The 20,732-nt window shown below is 44.7% G+C and overlaps 1 protein-coding gene across 1 annotated transcript in view; it reads left to right on the top strand.

The window, feature by feature from the left end:
* Positions 1–9,581, top strand: part of LOC119386117 (sodium/potassium/calcium exchanger 5) — a 43,055-nt gene extending 33,474 nt beyond the window's left edge. Inside the window, exons 7-11 of the mRNA XM_049414225.1 lie at positions 1,573–1,663; positions 2,106–2,304; positions 4,736–4,966; positions 7,237–7,338; positions 8,939–9,581. Of these exons, the coding sequence (XP_049270182.1) occupies positions 1,573–1,663; positions 2,106–2,304; positions 4,736–4,966; positions 7,237–7,338; positions 8,939–9,264 (949 nt within the window). The 3' untranslated portion in view covers positions 9,265–9,581. The remainder of the gene's footprint in view (positions 1–1,572; positions 1,664–2,105; positions 2,305–4,735; positions 4,967–7,236; positions 7,339–8,938) is intronic.
* Positions 9,582–20,732: the final 11,151 nt, after the last annotated feature.

Here is a 20,732-nt window from a genome sequence, read left to right as displayed (position 1 = left end):
TTTTGAGTAGGTTAAAAATAACCGCGATGTTCTTTGGTGCATGTTTGTGAATATTTAGTTCAAATAAAATGCTGTGGAGTTCTGAGACTTATTAGTAAAAAGTTCTGTGAAATCGTGGTGGAGCGGTTAAAAACCCTTCCGCCAGCAACTAAGAAGCTTTCTTTATGAAAAATTCGTATGGATTTTCTTGTGGCTTCGTGCTAGAAACAGGTGGTTTTCAATTTCGCTTTCTTGAGTTCTAAGACGACTTTGAAAACCGTTGTCCTATTGTTCGAAAACAATTCGAAGAGTATTCGATTAGTATTCGTACTCGATTCGGTGTCATCACTATTCGATTCATACTCGATTCGTTTCCAAAATTCACTATTCGCACACCCCTGATAATAAACACTGGTACTCGATATGCACTTTTTCAAAGCATCGTCAATGAAGGAGAGAAACGGCATGGTGTGCGCTCCGGAGTAATAGGGTAACCTAAGCCCGTGCTCATGCGTACACTACCACACTGCGCTTCGACAACACGGGAGGTAGAGGTTCGTAGCTTGAACCGCGAACGCGCGCAGGCGTTCCGGCACGTCCCGCTGGCCTCTGTCTCGCTTCACCAAGGCAGGACATTCGCCCGTCGACATCGTTGCCTTTCTGCAGCGCTTATTGCAGAAGTTTTATTAATCGGTGCTATCGCACTCGAAGCAGTCGGCGGCGTAGAAACAGCGTTGGTGCATATGGGCGCTACACTATACTCCGACAACGAGCCGTCACACGCTAACACGAAGCGAAAGGCAAAGAACGTAATTGCGTCTAGGGCGACTCCCCAATGCGAGCGTGGCCAGTGTTCCTCGCTGGTATCGAGGTGCTTTAACCATGACCTCCTAGTCCGTGCTTTAATTGTGTCGTCGCCGAATCGTTCCCTATCGGCACTATAGTAAGCGTCACGACACATTAGTTCACTTCGCCTCTCACAGACTGCGGCACCGACCCGCCCCGCCTAGCCCCGCCAACAGAGTCCTGTGCGAGAGAGAATGTGTCAGAGATATAAGGCGCGCTTGTGGAGTGTAGTGCCAGTGCCTCGGTAGCTAAGTCGGTTGAGCGCCGGGCGCTTATCGTCGTGGACCGAGCGGTCGTAGGGTTGGATTCCCGGCGGCGGAACATTTTCTTACAGTTTTTTCTTTCTCATCAATTAACGTCCATTTTATAAATGTCATATCCATGACGGAAATACGTCAGTGAAGTCATGGTGGAACCCGGCATAAAACACTCTTTCGTGTTAAAAGGAAACGTTAGTTAAAAAATACGAATGAAACTTGGATAAACAGGAATACTTACTTTGAAGCTCTCGCCTAGAAGAGTAAAGAAGCGGCGTTTAATTAAGGGTACGTGTATAGGCGCAGAAAACTTAAAAAAAAAAAAAACATAAGATAAGTAAACATTGGAACAAAAAACATACATAGGTTAGTTAAAAGCAAACAAAAATACATACATGTATTCAGACTTGGGCAAATTGGTCGGTGAATCTGTAAATCAGGACTGACTCAGTCGAAGGGACTTTGCATTGAAGCAGCTCTATTTTTCCAGGTGGGAAGCTATGATCATGTTGCTCATGTTCATCCTGTATATAGTCTACATGTCATTCGACTCGCACATCTCCAAGTGGTCTCAACGAAAGGTGAGTTTGTTGACATCGCGATAATCTTGCTCTACCATATCCACTATCGCTTCAATCTGCGCCTGTTTTTCATAAACCGGTATAAACGAGAAAAGGTGAAATGAGTCGCCATTGACAAGTGCACCTCATTCCGGAATTCGCAACACGAAAATAAAGGAACGTATAACTTTTCCCAAATTGCTAGAATGAATAGCTAGAAGCAGGCGGTGACCGAATTGATTGTGTTCCGGTTTCGTCATGACAAAAGAAAATTAAGTAAACAACATATTGAGCTCCCAGTTTTTTACGGCTCTGTTCTCACGATGTCCTGTCCGGCCAAACTACGGTATAGCAATACTACCACTAACTTCACCTCGGCTTAGATGAAGTGTTTCTTCAATTATTTGTTACTAGACGAAACCTTTGTATGGAAATAAAGTGACAGGCACATCTTTGCTTTCAGGTTGACAAACTTAAGTTGTTTCGACGGGTTGCTTCAATAACTACAGCAGTGAAGCCTGCGGACGAAAAAACGCCGCTGTTGACAACGCAGACAATTATATACGTGGAGCAGGACCGACAAGAAGAAGACAGCTCGGGAATCGACTCTCTTGGTAGCTCCTCGTTGTCTGAGAACGAGAATGTTCTTCTTAGTGGACACGGTATGTACTTTATTTCTAACGTACGTACCGACAGATGTGATCGTGCCTGTAACTCTGAAGAAGAGTGCTAAGGGTGCATGAGTCCCGAGTACATTGCTCTTCCCTTACTGCCTTTGTACGATATCTACGAAATGCCGTCCATATTTGCATGTTTGTTTGCCTAATAAAACTGCGTCTGACTCGCTGAGGGAGAGAGAGACAGATATACAAAGACAAAGGTATGAAAGAAAGGAAAGGTGGGGAAGTTAATTTGAATCATGGAGGTTAATTACAACAATTATTCGACTTACTACCCTGCACTGGAATGTTCGGAAGGCATCTAAATAACAGACAGACAGACAGACAGACAGACAGACAGACAGACAGACAGACAGACAGACAGACAGACAGACAGACAGACAGACAGACAGACAGATAGATAGATAGATAGATAGATAGATAGATAGATAGATAGATAGATAGATAGATAGATAGATAGATAGATAGATAGATAGATAGATAGATAGATAGATAGATAGATAGATAGATAGATAGATAGATAGATAGATAGATAGGAGCAAGGCACGTGCACATACAGTTGGTTAAACAAGCTGAATAAGTTGTGTACCCTTTACTAGGGAAAGTAAAACTGGATTGAAATATGAGGTGCAAGAGGAGAAAGGCTCATGCCTTTCTATAAACACAGACACACAAAGTAGTGGTCATTGTCCAGGATGGCACTTGTCAATACAAGAGTCATTCATTCGAGTTTTTTTTTTTTTTTGTACGAGCTGAAATAACACTTTCGAAGCTCTGTGCTGTGATGGTCCATGAGGATATTATCGCGTGGATATTACCATCATCAATGTTATTGCGACTACTCTTATTAGCTGCACTTGCTAATGGCCGCATGAGCGTCTCCCAGTCGACCGCGACAGATTTATCGCTGGGAAGTTGTCTATTCTCTTGATTCAACACGAAAGGTGTGTTCTATTTTGGTGCATAAGAACAGAGCTTGTTTAGTGAAAGTTTAATGCGTAGAACGAATGAGGAGTCCTACGATGCCAATGTCCAGCTAATCCAAAGTTCCTTATGCAAATGGAGTAAAAAGGTCACGGATCTTCGTCTCGGTTTTTTTTTTTTGTTGTACTGGGAGTATGGGGAAGGTTAGTAACCCTAGAAAATTGAGAAATCTTGAGGGGATTCATCTCTCGTACTGTCGAAACGAAAGACGGAGGTTCGAGACAATGTAGCATGGTTACAACAAAATCCAAAGCTTACAGCCCAGTGTTTGGGGAGGTTTTACGTGATGGCTGCCGCCATTCGAGCCATTTCAACTTGTTGAACTCGAACAGAGAATAAATAACCTTCAGCCGAGGTTGCCTTCACGCGAGACGTTGCGGTTAAAAGTTTTCATCTTGTCTTTTGTATTCGTCCACTTTTCTCTTCCTAAACCGCTGCCCCACACACAAAAAAAACAAACAAAAGAAAAAAAAAACACAGTTTCACCGCAAGGGCGAAGCAATGAATGGTATAGCAAAAATTGTAATATTATGCGCATTAAGGCTGGCAGCTAATTCTTTTCGATAGGATCTCGCGCAACTCTACAAACCACTGGAGTAAGAGAATACGGCAGCTCCATGGCGAGATGCTCTTTTCGCACAGTCTTTTCGCGTTGAGAGAGCAGCACGTAGAAGCGTATACGGGCCGACCGCTGATGCCTGCCGAGATAGCGCGTCGGGACAGCGATCTTAGAATCAAAAATTCCCAGCCCCCCTCCGCGACCCTTCATGCTCGTTCAAGACGGGCTGGGCGCTTCCTCTCTGCTTGAGCCTTCGACGGTAGGTCTAACACGCGGAGGGATGTTATCGCATGCGCCCTCCGAGCGATGGAGATGGGCCGGCTCGTTTGATCTCTGCTCCAGCCGCGTTCATCGTCCCCACTCGCGCGCGTTTACCGCGGGTAGAACATACGATGTGCGGGGGAATGTTATCAGTTTGGACTTTATACGGAACATGACGGCGACGGAAAAAGCCCGTCCAGAGTGTCCGTTTAATTGTTATCGCAATAAGAATAAACATTACTGCGTGTTATCTGTTTACAGCACGTCAGTTGGCTTTCTTTTCTTCTTTGAGGAAAAAGTAGGGAAATAATGCATATCAGAGAGTGCTTTAAATGTCTTCCGGAACACAACCGATGCTTCGCAGGGCTTTAACACTAGAGCTCTTCGGCACAGCCATTTCACGAAAATAAGGTTAAGTTATTGCTAGGCTGTGGAAGGTGTGTAGTTAATGAAGGGAAATACAGAGGCCACTGCATGAAGAGAAAGTCACACGGTCATTAACGAATTTACCGAAGACGACTCGAAGGCGAAATACTTTGCGCGTACACTCTCATCGCCATTGCTCCCTATATAAGCATCACGCATCGCCTGACGTATGCTATACCGCAGTACGCAAGATGGAAACTGGAGAGACGTGCGGTGCCTGGTCGATGCCTTCCGGCGGGTCTCTGTGCCTGCTCGGCTGGCTCCTGTTGTGGCCTGGACTGCTGCTGATGAGCATGACCATCCCGGACTGCCGCCAGTCACGCTTTCGCATGTGGTTCCCTCTCACCTTTGTGGCAGCCATCGTCTGGGTCGGTCTACTCTCGTACTTCAGCGTCTGGATGGTTACTGTTATCGGTGAGTGGCTCCGCGAGCGCCTCAACTTTGGTGAACTCGCGATTCACTTCCGTAAAACGAGTACTAGTAATATCGGTTAGAGCATTGGCAGAATTAACTAAGAAAAACGAAAGGAAGGTCCAACACCATGATTGGTTCATAAACGTCTACGTACAGTAACTACCTTACTTAGGCCTAGACTTTGCTGTGTAGAAGTTCAGGTGAAGATGGAGGCTTTAAGAGATGAAAAATCCTTGGACGGGGGTGTCGCCGTAGCCAGAATTTCGACAAAAGGTGCTTTCTTCTTCAATACAGCATTTATTATTATTATTATTATTATTATTATTATTATTATTATTATTATTATTATTATTATTATTATTATTATTATTATTATTATTATTATTATTATTATTTGATATGCATACACAAGGACACAGTATAAAATAGGGAGAGAGCAGGCTGAGAACTGTCACCTTACAGGGGCGCAACGCCTGCCTACTATTTCGGAAGGAGGAAAGAGATAGGAAAAAGGGAGATAGGAAGAGAGAAAGTGGCAAGAAGATGGAAAAGTGAGCAAAAAGAATTGCGCCTGTCCGTGTCTGTTTCGTCCTTTGTCTAAGAAAATCTTTTTCGCGCAAGAGGTAGTAGAGCATGGAGTACCAGCTAACTCGAATTATCCCACACCTTGTTAAAAGAAATGACAATTGGGACAAAAATAAGTAAAAACACGAGAACACAGTTTTTAGGTGCGAAGCTCCTTAGAGTGTGGGTCGTTCCCTCCTCTGTAGTAGTAGTAGTAGTAGTAGTATGTGGCCACCTCGCCCGATCGGCAACGGGCGAGGTGGATCGGCAACGGCGCGAGGACCCTGCCGTACGAGAGGTAAATCACACTAAAAGACATACTTTGCGGGCGATGTACTCTAGTGAGCTTTCAACTTTTCGTCTTAATGTACATGATAAAGAACTTATTTCTACGAAAAACGCAAAGCACACCTTGAGCAAGATGTTTGGTTTTGGGACGCTAAATGGAACCATGAGGCGATGCGAAGCCGGAGCACTTGCACGATCGCGTTCCGTTGGCTTTCGTCGGGCATGCTACCGATCTCGCGTCGTGGAACGCGAAGAGGAACGCTACGCGCGTCGTGTCTGTCGTGTCTTCCCTCTAGCCTTGCCGTTAATTCTCACAGAGCGAGCGGGGAACGCGGTCGCTCTTGGCGCGCTTTCTCTTTCGCTCGGGAGCGGACACTTTCCTTGCATTTCACTGATCACAAAGCGGTGATAATGAAGGGACCACGTCAACCAACAGTACAATAAAAGTTTGATGTTTAATATATACACGGTGTTTCACACTCTTTATATGATGTACTGGGCGAATTTCACGGAAGAGTTTCACGGTTTACCGATGATTCCCTCCGGAGCTTCGCCCCACTCATCATCATTCACCCCGTGGATATGCTGTGATTTTTTGCCTTGAAGAAGACAAGACCACTTGTCTGAACGTTGGCTGCAACGACACACATCCCATGTTCAAGGATTTTTCAACTCTGCCGTGTAGGCGTTTTTAAACAGCTAACGACCGTTTAACCAAGTGGAAAAAAAATATGCGAGTCTTAAACAGTTTGACGGGCGAATATTGTCAGGGTGACGAAAACGTGTTCAGGTCAGTCGAAGCTAGGACGACGCAACTTTGTGTCATGGGCAAGACCGCAGTTCATCACCAAAGCAGGTAAACGTATCACGGCAATTGGAACTGTGTTTCTACTAGCATTCCACACTATTCAGGCGAAGAGATTTTTATTTAAATTCAAGGTATGAAAATGCGATCGATCTCTGCTTATAAAACGAAAGCTAGTCAATCGGACTAAACGCACATATATCACATAAAATACAGAATTGTTAGCTTAGGTAATTTTTCTGTTTAGTTATTGATAGAGACATAGAAAACATGTCTGTCCTTTCTAGCGGGTGTACCCCAAGGGAGTTAATTACTGAAATAGTAATAGTCCGCTCTTAATGCAGCTCCGTGCTAGGAAAGGAGTGCACGTCCATGGGAATGGCTTGATGGACTCCGATAATTGGAAACTGTGAGCCTGCACAGAAAGAGAAGAAAAGTGTTATTTCCAGAAAATGGCTACATTGTTTTTTTTTATGAATGCAGGCATACATTCTTCTAGCCCTTATATTTCAGTATCCTATACGAGTACAAATACATACTTCTTTCTGCAAGTTATTAACCACTGTTACTTGCACGTTTTTTTAACGTTATACGACCTGCGATTTCTATGCAGGAGACACCTTTGGAATCCCAGAGACCGTTTCAGGAATAACACTCCTGGCTATAGGCACGAGCATGCCGGAGGCAATAACCAGCGTTATCGTTGCCAAGAATGGTGAATAGGCAGTATTATTTTCTGTTCTCCATCTAATACTTATATCATTTTGCGTTCACCTCCATGAACATCATTTTTTTTTCGTTCTTACACGCTCCGTCATCGCGAGGGGAACATTATGCGGCAAGGAAAAATGACGAGCATTCTGGCTGCACAATTAACGTAGCCAAAAACATAAATTTAGAAGAACGTTGGGAAATGGGTCACCTGGGAGATACATAGAAGAGACAGTAGCCAGCATAAAGTTAATTTAGGCACTGAGAACCATAAAGATGGGGCGGCGTAGTTTGTCAATAAGGCTTGAAGATGTGGATATAAATGTAAAACTGATAACGTAGCGCAAAATTTGACACAGGACAAGAGAGGGGGACGAAGACGAGCGCTTACTTCCAACAAGGTTTATTTCGAGGAGCGTACACATATATACTCTCGAAATGCGAAAAACAAACAAATCATTCAAGAGGTTATCATTCATTATGCATTACCAACATGCCCAACTTCATACTCTTGTCATATAAATGTAAGTTCTTCCCCTATTGTTGCACTCCGTCATTTGCTCTCACGAGGCCGAGCAATGCACGAAGACATACAGTGCACTACAGGAGGCATGGCTGAGTGTTAAGGGAAGTAAAGGGTAAAGTCATATATGATGGTGCACGGGGTATACGTATAGCTCGGCATTTTCACCATTCACCGATATTTTGTGAAACCGCTTGTGCAGGCTTCATGTTGGTAGGAACGTGCTTCAATCCTTCATTCATATTTGAATGCGCAACACGAGGACGAAGATGAGAGCGAAACACGACCGCAAACTCTCAACTATAGTTTATTCAGAAACAAGGAAGGCACTTAAGTACATTACCATCGCATGCGCACCTGGTGGTAAGGAACTGAACAAATAGGCATATGGCACTACTGAGAAGCATTGGATCCGCTATCACATTTACATGTTTAACAAAATCGTTTTAGGAAACGAAAGTTGAAGGACACGCCCTGCGCGGGAAGGCAAACTCCTTGTCTGATAGCGAGATAGAGGACTGGCTGACACACTTATCCCCGATGTTTCTTATATAAAAGACCTATATTACCTCTCTCTTAATTTGTTGTTGCTACGTCGACAAAATGCGACATAGAATTTGCCTTTCTGTGCAGCGAGTGTCGTTTCTGTGATATGCTTTTGTTGAACACGTAAATGTAGGTAAATATGATAGCGGATTCACGGCGTCGCAGTACGGCCATGTGTTTATTTTCTTCAGTATTTTTAACATTAAGTGTGCTTGCGATGATGATGTATTTAAGTGCTTTTCTTGTTTCTGAATGAACTAGTTGATAGTTTGCGCTCAGTTTTGTTCCGTTTTCATCTTCGCCTTCCTCTAGTGTTGCGCACTCAAATATAAATCCGTACCAACCCGCTCCACTAACATTTGTTTTGCTCAATCTCTTACGTCTGCAAGGATCTAGAGATCAGTGCATATTGCACATTCTCTTTTACAACGTAATCGTTAAGCAAAGCATTCGCTACAACGTAGTACAAAGGCGAAGTATTAAACTGCGAGAGATGCACTGAGAGATGCACTGTGTCTTTCCTTTTTACATGCAGGACTGGGAAACATGGCCCTGTGCAACTTGCTGGGCAGCAACGTCTTCGACATCCTCTTCTGCTTGGGCGGGCCGTGGTTTGTAAAGGCAGCCTTCTTCTCGCCCGATCAGCACAAAGTGCTTTTCAGCAGCGCCGGCGTCAGTTTCAGCGCCGCTGTCCTGCTGACGCTCGTGCTCATACTCTACCTGTTCCTGGCAGGGTTCCGCTGGAAGCTCGACCTTCGCGTCGGACTCGCCTGTCTGCTGCTGTACGCCGCGTACATAGTGATCGCGTGCATGTACGAGATGAATGTGTTCGGTGTTGTGAACAACCTCCTGTGCTTGTAGAGGTTATTACGCCCCCGTCGATGTGTGTGTATATACCATGTATACTTGTACTCTAAGCGGCTGTTTCCGCTGAAATTGAAAGCGTTTAGTCTGTGAATGCCATGCGAAATATAGTCAGGAGCACAGTATTACCGCGTGCTAGTGCTTTACACGTGATCCAGAGGCTATATCAATGATGGATGTCGATGCAGGAAGAAAAGGGGAGAGGGGAGGGGAGAGCGAAAGCAGTTGTTTACAGATAATATAAGCTGAAAGGCACACCGGATAACCAGTTTCTCGGTTTAATGATTCTGCATAGCGTTAGGAAACCGTTATAGTTGTTGAGGTCATTGATAGCGCTGTTCTTTGCACACAGAAGTGAAAGCATTCGTAGGGAAGGTGAACAATCAATGTATTTCCTCGGGTATTTCAGTTGTGAAGCTTGGTGTTCGCAAGTGAAAAGGTTAGTGGTAAGAGAGGAACGTTTTACGTGAGTATTCTTAGCGAAAATATGGCATTTTTTATGTCGATAACCTCCGGGAAACCCGACGTGGAGCGTTCATTAACACCTCCTCCCCAGAAAATTTAAATTGCGTGGGTATAATTACAGTCTAAAATCTCAATGTAAGAGTTTGGGGAGAACTTTGTAATTTTCATAACTATGATAGAGGTAGTTGCGCAGCTTGCCTGCTTTTACGAGTGCGAAAGCTTTGCTATGTTTCTCTTGTGAAGCTCCAGACAATACTGTCCTGTGATATTCGTCCTGCCAACAGTACATAGCTGTAAGACTAGCCCTTCCCCAATACAAAATTTGCAAGTACTCGCATAAAGTGTCGTGCAAGCGTTTCGAATTATCAGTACAGCAGCTACGGAAACAACGCAACGTTTCAGAGGGTGGTCTGCCGGAAGCCATGAAACTGTGTTAACCCAACTGTTCATTCAACTGTTTCCGGTGCGTTTTCTTTTTTCATTCTACATTGGTTCTTTATGCTTACGTTTCAAGAACCATAAGCTATTCGTTTTAATCTTGCTTTGTGTGCTTGATGAACGCATGCGTGTATGTACGTGCAAGTTTTGAATCAGGTTTAGCTTCTTTTTTTCGTGAAAGTTACGCTAAGGCCCTTATGAGAAGTATAGAGGTTTATTATGAATAAAGATGAGCGCCAGTGATACAATCGAAAGATTAATTTACCAATTTATTGGTGAAAGGCTCTGCGCTGCAGAACACATTGCAATAATCTTGACTATAGTTGTTCAATGCGACTGTGATGAAAAACACTAGCTCAGTTTAGGCTGAAGGGGTGGGTACTTTTTCAAAATGTTATTTCTGTTAATTTCGCGATAACAAATGATTCCCAGCAGAAAGAATAGAAGTTAAAGTTTCCCTTCCTTGTGTAAGCCTGCGTAAGGAAACTGAACGTCGCAAATGTTATGTATGCCGTACCGGCTCAGTAAATGGTCTGGAAGCTTGCTTATGTCCGTCTTTTGTTGTTTTAAAATATATCTTACTTCATTCTTAGTGGCAAGAGAAGCACGCTCCAGCACACGCCGTCAGTGTCTATATGATAACACACAGGTTGATGCGTTGAAGGGGGTGTCGCCACACGTTCTCTTTCATTTTTTTGTAAGGCCCCTTTTTGTGCTTTATATTGAACTCTTGGCATGCTTTTAGACCGATGTCCGCAGAATGTCTATAGACAAATGTGTATAGGTTTAGATAAATTTATTTTGGTCCACTTTTTTCTATAAAATATCCAAAGACAAATGTCTATAAACTATCCATAGACTATTTTTATGACCCAGTATATAGATTGTCTACGGACTTATGGTCTCACGAATAGATTGTGGTGTACAGATTGCCTAGGGGCAGATTCTGTAGACTGGTAATGTTTAAATGTATCCCAAGAAATTTTGGGGAAAGAAAACGAGGAAAGCACACAGAAAAGAATGACAAGCCCAAGCGCTGGCTTACAACCGAGCTTTAATCGGAAAAGAATACAAAATATACAAATTTACGACAGAGCATGCGCGAAAAATACATGCCGACCGATTTTTGCACACTAACGTCTCTGTTAAAATAATTGTTAGTAGGCAGACGATGTATAGTTCATCAAACAAAGAAAATGTGGAGTGGTAGGACCAATATTTACCCCAACTTTTCTCACGCAAATACAGCAACTAGGAGAGCATGCCATCGCTTAAGAAGTTTAATTGAACTGTAACTCACATCCACCAACGATAATTTACATATACGTGGTGTGCTACTTCGAATGAATTAAGTTTGTTGTTGTATGCGTGTACTTACTGTTACTACCAGTTCAAAACGTGCTTCTCACAAATGAATTGCCATCCAGTGAGCCTCGTGTACAAACCTAATGAACGAGAGAAGGGGAATTTTTAGGGGCTAAGCTCCTTATGCCGTGGGTCTGTCCATCCTCCGTTTGTTTGTAGCGTTGCAGTAGCCACCTCTAGCTCGTGAGAAGCGCGCGTTCTAGTAGGCAGTAGAAGAAGAAGACGACGTTGACGAGTGAGACTCTCGTGCGTGTTCGCCTGTGTGGAATTCTTCCTTCTTTACTACGTCTCGTGTTTTCAACGACACCCGAAGACAACATTTCAGAAGTAACGCGCCATGAGGCTCCCTCTTGGCACGCTTTCTCTTGAGCTCGGACTCGCCAGATGGAAGACAAGGCTGCGGAACGGAGGACACGGAAGGCGGCGACAGCGCGCGCTCGCAGACACAATCTTGAGGTGAGATCCCGCGAGGCCGAAGCTGCACGTCGACGCCGCGAAGCAGATTCCGCCGTTCGAGCCCGCGAAGCCGAAGCTGCTCGACAAGCTGCAGGGCTGCGGCGAGAAGACCCCGCCGTTCGAGCCCGCGAGGCCGAAGCTGCTCGACAAGCTGCAGGGCTGCGGCGAGAAGACCCCGCCGTTCGAGCCCGCGAGGCCGAAGCTGCTCGACAAGCTGCAGGGCTGCGGCGAGAAGACCCCGCCGTTCGAGCCCGCGAGGCCGAAGCTGCTCGACAAGCTGCAGGGCTGCGGCGAGAAGACCCCGCCGTTCGAGCCCGCGAGGCCGAAGCTGCTCGACAAGCTGCACGGCTGCGGCGTGAAGACCCCGCCGTTCGAGCCCGCGAGGCCGAAGCTGCACGGCTGCGGCGCGAATCGGATCTTCAAAATGTCAAGGGCCGTGAGCGGCGAGAAAGCGCGCGTACCGGCAGGCAGAGCCCGAGGCTGTGCGAGCACGTGAAGTAGCTGCAAAACGCATCAGGCGGGCTCTGCCCGAAGGCGCCGACGCGCGCTTCCAGCGGGACTTCCTTGATAACAGTTTCGGCCATAGTTGCGGTGCGTGCAACAGATTGTGGTTCTCAAACAATCTAGTCACAATATCTTCCATCAAGAAGGACCACGCTCGTGCCAATGCCATCGCCGTGCTGCAGCGCGAGTTCGCTTCGCCCCACTCATCATCATTCACCACGTGGATATGCTGTGATTTTTTCAAGGGCCTCGTTTCTTTGTTAGACACAACCAAATTAATCGAACAGACAATAAGGCCAGGGAAAGCATAGGCGACATCAATCGCCGTCTTTAACTGTAGTGTAGAATAATGGCGTAAGTTGAAATTGATTAAAGTGAACGAAAAATCACCCTTTCTGCCGGTGGGATCTGAATCCATAACCTTCTAATTACGCGTCTGGTGCTTTCCCGTTCTCCTCGTTGGGTACTTATGTAGGCTATGTGTAATCCCTAGGAGTCTCAGCCAGCGCCGCACGTAGCCTGGGCGGCGAGTTGGGAACATTCATTATTGCCAGAGGACATCGCGTAGCACTTGATCTTAGCACCAGGTAGCAGCTGACCAATAAATCCTCGCATGCTAACTTGAGGCATTAAGTCTGCCAGGGCGAGGCCCTCGAAAATTCCCCTTTTACTCTCAATTTCTCACAATTTACTCTATGACGCAACCGAAAGCTGCCCCAAGTGCGTAAAATACAATTTCAAGTTATACATGTTTTGTTTTTAAGCGAAATGAGCCTACCTGCGAGGATTTCTTGTCCTACCAGTAGATTGAGCCACGTTGCCGTTGGGTGGCGCTAGCGGTCATTCTTTCGCGATTTTCAACATCAAATGAAATATATAATTCCTTTTTTATGGGGCAAAAGCATGCTCGTTGCCGCCAATGTGACGAACGATCTTCTCATTTTCACCACAATCAGAAAAAATTTTCCGAGTGGTAGATAGTCCCTTTAAACTCAGCTATGCTTTCCCTTGGCTGATTGATTGATTTGGTTGTGTCTGTGCACATCTAAGTGCTACGAGCCGCGACCTTTACGCAGCCAGACTAAAATCCTCACTATAGAACAATTACGCTCATTCTTTGCAAGAACGAGAGCACCACCGTAGACGGCAAGGCACCTAGAGACACATAACTTCTGAGCAGCATGCTGTATGCATGATAGCGTCGTGCACGTGCATGTGTCTCTCGATCTGCACACCCGTCTACTTATATAATGTTGATTTGCACGTTTGTTCGCAATAACTATGCTTACTGAACGATAATTTCTGCTGCATTTTCACCATAGAAAAGGTACGGGGCGACCAGTATGTTTAAAAGCAGACCCATCTTTATGGCGACAAGGCATGTGCATAGCGGCTTCATGCAACGATCTCGCATTGTATACAGCCAAGGAAGAACGGCGCAACAACACAAGGCCTGCACAACACGAGCAGAGCGTCGCGTAATGCAACGTGTATTATTGAGGCTGTTTTTAGGTGTAATCAGCACACACGGCCACCGCTCTGTAGAAGTGTATAACGAACACCACAGAAGGCACAGGCACTAGCACTATGCGTACTTTCGTATCACACACTTCCTTTTGCACACCACCTCTGCTGTGGCAACTCGCCGCCCGGGCAGTCTTACCTGCGCAATGTCGTCATGCACAGTCACGCGGTTCGGCAACGTTCTTGAACTCACCGAGGTGCGATATTCGCTGTGGCGACAGTCTCGTCGAAAGGCGCGCGCTTGTGATCTTGTTCAAAGCTTTGCCATCTTCGCGCTCGTTGGGGCTACGACAACACATGGCCGCCAACGATTCCACGTCAAACAACGATGCAACCGTCCCACACGCGATGTAAGTAATACGTGTCCATTCCACGACTTCCAGCGACGATAACCGCACGTAATATTATTAGCGCGGTAAAAATACATGCGCGAAACAAACTTATTACTGCATTACACGCGCTGTCTTCGCTGCGAGAACTTTCTTCAACGACCCTGAACGGCCTTAAGGTCAATGCGTCTGCGTGCCCCCTGGTTTGAAATGATCGGTGCTCGCTCGGCTGGCCATTTGAACTGAGTTGGCCGCATCGGTTCTCGCTCTTCTTCCCTTCTCTATCGTGTTCGCTCGCGCGCTTTCACGATCCACGGCAGTGCCTGAAAGAAAAAGCATCTCCTTAGTGGGGAGGCCGATGTGTCGACCGCGTCTGAGCGATTCTTCAATTCTGTTTCCAGTGCTTGCTGTTCAAACATATACAGGATATGTACTTACACGAATCGTCCGTTTCACTACTATCTGTAAAAGCTGTTGTCCTTACGGCTCACTAAATGTGTCCGTGTGTATCGTCACAAGCACGTGGAAAACCTGAGCCTTTGACAGTAAGTGTTCGCGGTGCCAATTGATACGTCTTCGTAATTAGCACCGAGCCAGTGTCACCATCGATGCCTCGCGCTTAGGGCGATTCAGCTGCGACTTCTTTCTTATTGATGTTCCCTGTTAATTTAAATTAATATATCCTAAGCGCGAAATATAAGTAAGCGCGTACACACATTACCAATTTGAAATCGCCTATACTGAAACACGATTTAAAATTACAATGCACGTCGTCGTAATGAAAACAGAAATATGCATATTTGTTGAAGAAGTTCTTAATTAACATATTACTTTTGAAAACGTGGTGAAAATGAACAAATATTAATGAGCTAGTGAAGGGCGACAGCTAATTCACAAAATAGTTTTAACAAAATTCGTTTCTGGGCAGGATGGTTCATATGGGAAAAGAATGGCGAAATACTTGTGTACTGAACAGTAACAAAAACAGAAGCACTGCAGTGGGCCCTGCTATTTTTGTCTTGAAAAAGAGCTGTTGTGCTATGTTCACTGCGTGCCCATTGTCCCGCTTCGAAGTGCGCTTTCCGGTATTCCACGAAATACATTGCCCTTTGCATTGCAACAACGAAGGCGGAAAGAACCACACAGTCCTTGCAGTGATTTTAGTTCTTTCAATAGGCTAAGCTTAAACAAATAAAATTAGACAACTTATTGATTTTTGTTTAGAGAAAATCTACAGTCGGGGATTACAGAAAAAAATAAATTATATGAAATTGTTTTTTGCCTATAGATTGTATATAGACTGTAAATAGAAGAAAGGAAACATGCGTTTTGTTTACTTTTGTTTGTAGACAATCTATAGGACATAATCTATAGGATTAGACAAAAAGTAACATGCATTTTGTCTACTTTTGTCTATATATTGTTAATAGATTCTGTTTAGACAAAATACTAAATCTACATAAAGGCAAACTTTTCTACAAGTCTACAGACACTCTATAGACTATCTAAACACATTTTTGTAAGGAGGGCTTCCAAGAGGCATCGAGCCTAAATTTTATATCTTGCCTTCCAACGCGGCCATTACTGGCTACAAGTGGGTGTTTGGTGCTCAGGCTTTCCAGGATTCTTAAAAAAAATGTTAGTTTCACCTGCATATAGCAATGCGCAGTATAGACTATAGCGCATGACGAGCGTGACCAGTAAATGCATTGTTGGGGCTTTTTTGATGACCTTCATTTTGTAACTATAACACTCCCCTTATAATTAATACTCCAAGTATAGACATGCCACACACGTACGTGGTACGTGGTAGTACCGCGCACATATATGCAGGTTCGTTCCCACATATATAGTCTTCCACTACGAAATTTCTTGTTCTGCTTCTTGACATCGGCACAGTGCAGAGCGCATCGCTGGAGCAAGTGGCCCGGATTACGGGCGGACCCCTACGTCTGCAAGACTGGAAAACGTGCCGTGTGTGTGACCAGAATATATGGGCTCAGAAGATGAAGATAATGACTGCACGATCGACTTCCGAGAAAATACCTCTCCTTTTTTTTGTTTATTTGCATATGAATTTAGTTATTGTAACCCTAAAGCCGAAACATTGCAGTGCAATGGGCTAGCAACATAAGAAATACATGCAGTAAATCGCAGAAGAAAAAAAAAAAGATACCGACGATTACGATACGCCCTGATGCGAAATTTGAGCGCAGCAGGATTGATACTATTGACCGAGAAGGAAAAGAAGTGAGGAAAAAGATGGCTTTCGCCTTGGAGTCGCCTTAGGGGAATGGCCGAATGATAGTGCGACATTTCATTTGTCTAAATATTGAGGCAAATAACTTCAGGGCGGCATGTATGCACGTACACCTACAAACTACTCTTTATTTTTAGTTTTTAATATTTTTCAAATGGTTCTTTTAACCTTTGTTTTTGATTTTTTCTTTTTGTCATTTCTGTTATTTTTTTATTTCCTCTTTATTTTGCTTCGGCGGCGCGATCTGCAGTTGCATAGAGTACTTGGTTTTTATTTTTTATCCCCTATTTTCCTTTTTCGTTCAATTGTTTGTTGTTTATTTTCTATTTATTTTTATTTTCTGTTTCGGCGGCGAAGGTTTGAAAGCCATCCAGCCGCACTCGGCAAAAGAAGAAGAATGCCGCCTGACTCGAGGAGCGCTTAGGCAGCTGCCTACACCGAAGGCCAACAAGGGACGACGCTCGGCGCAGGAACGGGTCCCTAACAGCTGCACTCTTAAACAAGGATAAAGATGCACAATATAATGCACGGCGCGTTATCATCCATTGAAGCCGTCTCTTGCAACCGTCTCGCGCTTTATAGATTCCGAAGCGTACTGCGGAGTCTCGAATATTATAAGAAAAACAAATATTTGGAAATATTGAATCAGAAATTCTCGGATCGAACGCGAATCGAACAGATAACACTTTGTCAGTCGTGTTCAAAATATCCGAATTTCAAATGTCAGCCCATCTCTAACACGTATATCATGCTCCCATAAACATGTATCAAACGAAGAAAAGAAAGAAGGCACGTTGAGGTGGCAAAGGATAAAGAAAGTGAAGAAAACGAAATTGTTTGTCGTAACAACACACATTTAGTATTAAACAGCATGACCGAGATGCAAGGCCGTGGCCTACTTTTGTAGCGACGAGCGACGTTTTTGATGTTATTCCTGAAGTAGCACAGAGAAGCGTATTCGTTGTAAATTTCAGCACGTAGTTTAACCCAGCGAAAGGGCACCCTGACAGATAAATAAGCATGCGTGCTTGGTTTACACGAGAACCTGACCGCCCAATAAGTCAATGTACACGCAGCGATGCAGGAAGATTGCCTCGTTCGTGGCGTTTAGAGTATCGTTCTTGGCAGAACGCAAGCAGTTATATTAGTAGGGGTGTGAGAATATTAGAGTTTCGAATTCGAATCGAATAATACCTAATCGAATCATTCGATTTGGTTTTCGAATAGCTAGATTCGAAGTTTCGAATAATTTGACAGGACGAATATCTAAAACGCGACAAAGGCCAAAGGTGTAACTTGGTTAGGGTAGGCTGGCTAAAAGTAACGCTCAGGTCGTTACAGTAGGCCTTTCGTTATAACTTTCACCGACATCTTTGGTCAAAAGGGAGCGCATGTTTATTTTAAAGAAAATTGTGTTATTTCCGCACGCAAAAAAGAAAAAGAGGAGACTATCAAGTCCTTCACAACTTCGCTTCCGAAACGAAGGCACGCATTTCTTGCGTAGTTCTGTCGCGTATGCCGGAAGCGCAGTAAAATGTGGCGACATTTGCCCGCGAAAGCGTCGCTGATTGGCTTCACATGTGAACCCAATCACCGACGGACATTCGTTCACGCTGTGCAGTCGGTGCAGTCGCCACTGCCGCACCGCTTGACTCGTTCAGAAACTCTCATCGTTCTGGCGCGCCGTTCAAACGCTGCTGTAAACGGGAAGCCGCCAGTATTTTTGCGCCCGGAGCACTCATGACGATGAAGCACAACAATAACAATAACGTCATAGGACCTCCCTGGTGGTTTAACCCGCCGAGAGGAGGTTACGTTGCGGAGGCTTCGTGTTGGGGTTGCGCTTACCCCATCCGTGACCACCCTTTGGGCGCAAAAGTACCGCGGCCCGTACGGTACATCGTGCCCATTTTGCGACGCCCCAATCAGCGATGTAACTGTCACACACCTATTGTGGACATGCACCGGTCTACAATTAAGCCGTCGCCGTCACCTACGTGCAACAGGCCTCAGGCCTGGCCGACCACCCGACCTTGACCGCTGGATTAGTGGACCTCACCACCGCTCGTTACTGGACTTCATACACGAAGCAAATTTATATGTGTATTTCTGAATAAATATTATGCCTAAGGGCAGACTTTCGAAAAAAAAAAATAACGTCATAGTCTTACCGTTTTAGTACAATTTGTAGTCTTTCGGTAGCAGTCATTCACCGCGTTCTGGGCTCGAGGACATGAGCAGATTTCATTTCTTTGTTCTTTCTTTCAACATTCAACAAAATCTTTTGTAATCAATATTCGACTCCATATTGGATATTTTTGGCCACTATTCGGCACTATTCGATCTGAATTCGATTCGAGATGAAAGTTAACTATTCGCACACCCCTCGTTGTTAGTAGTTTATGGTATACCTTACTGGAAAGCTACAAAAATCTTTGAAAAATATTTTAGTTCGCCAAGGCATAACTAGAACGATGCTAAACGTGGGGCACGCAAGGGAGTGTTGAGAAGGTATTGTGGATAGCGCACATTAGCCTATTGTGTGCGCTTTAATCAATTTGTCAGGCAACGATATATAAGCTGCTTTGCACGCCTTTCATTGTTTTAACAGTACTTGCAGATTCCGAACGGCGCGAGCGCTATCAGCGAGATGTCTCATTCTCAATCACTCCCCCTGATTCGCTCGCAGGGTTCGTTAATTGTCACTAGTATAGTATGTGCACCGATTGTTGACAATGTTCTGGATAACCCTTCTCGGCATTACTGCCCAGATGCGCCACCGTTCTCTGCTTCGGAATGCAAACAACAGTGTCGGATTCACCGTTGGCCTCACACATTCCACACGATCCACCGCGTTGTGCAATGACTAAGAGGCGGCGCAGCTGGAAACTGTTGCTGTATACGTAACGTGATCCCTGTGAAGCACAGTGACGTACATTGACGTTTTGACGGTGCCAGGCCCTTCACAAATATGAAAATTGCACGAGGAACAGTGAAAACAAAGTGATTCACAGAAGGGCGCTCGGATCTATCTATCTATCTATCTATCTATCTATCTATCTATCTATCTATCTATCTATCTATCTATCTATCTATCTATCTACTATCTATCTATCTATCTATCTATCTATCTATCTATCTATCTATCTATCTATCTATCTATCTATCTATCTATCTATCTATCTATCTATCTATCTATCTATCTATCTATCTATCTATCTATCTATCTATCTATCTATCTATCTATCTATCTATCTATCTATCTATCTATCTATCTATCTATCTATCTATCTATCTATCTATCTATCTATCTATAGCCGCGTTCAAAAACGACCGCACGTTTATCTTAAAAGAGATTATGACATTTCCGCTCATAAAAAAAGGAAAAAAAAAGCTTGAGAAAACTGTCGAGCCCTTCACAACTTAGCTTCCGAAACGAGGACACGGACTTGCGTAGTTCGATCGCGTACGCCTCAAGCGCCGTAAAACGTCTCGAGTTTGGCCCGCGAAACCCTCGGTGATTGGCTCCGAATGTGAAAATTTGTTCGAGTTGTCCAGTCGCCACGGCCGCACCGCACCACTCGTTCAGGAGCTCCCATCTTTCCGGCGCGCAGTTAAAACGCTGCTGTGAGCGGAAACCCGAAGATTTTTGGGACCGGAGCCCTCATGGCGATGAAGCACATCATTCCCGTTGTCATATGAGCTGTATTGCGCGACCATAGAAAAAAAAAAATTAGTGCCCTTTCTATCAACACGCCTGCGCACCCATAAAAGCTTAAAAAAGAAATTCACCGACGATTATGATACTTCCTAATGCAAATTCTGGGCGCAGCTTCGTGTTGGGGCAAGGCCAACTGTGTTTCAAGTTTTGGCTTTTCGCGTGGTATCGGCTATGCCATAAGTCATAATTTTTGTGAAGTAGGAGAGCACCGACTACGCCATTATTCGTCTTTCTGCGGATAAGCGAGGGTACCCGCTACACATCTGTAAGGTATTATGTGCACTTTGTTGATGCTGCATGGGGCTTATGACGATGAAAAATTATGGCCGACAACTTTGCTGTGGGTAGGAAGCATTAAACCACACACTCGTTCCGCAATTAGCGTTGTGTGATGACTGGTTGT

Source organism: Rhipicephalus sanguineus, chromosome 3, assembly GCF_013339695.2.
Source record: "Rhipicephalus sanguineus isolate Rsan-2018 chromosome 3, BIME_Rsan_1.4, whole genome shotgun sequence".
Taxonomy (NCBI): Eukaryota; Metazoa; Arthropoda; class Arachnida; order Ixodida; family Ixodidae; genus Rhipicephalus; species Rhipicephalus sanguineus.
Note: the sequence above shows the minus strand (reverse complement) of the source record. Positions and strands in the feature narration are given on the sequence as shown.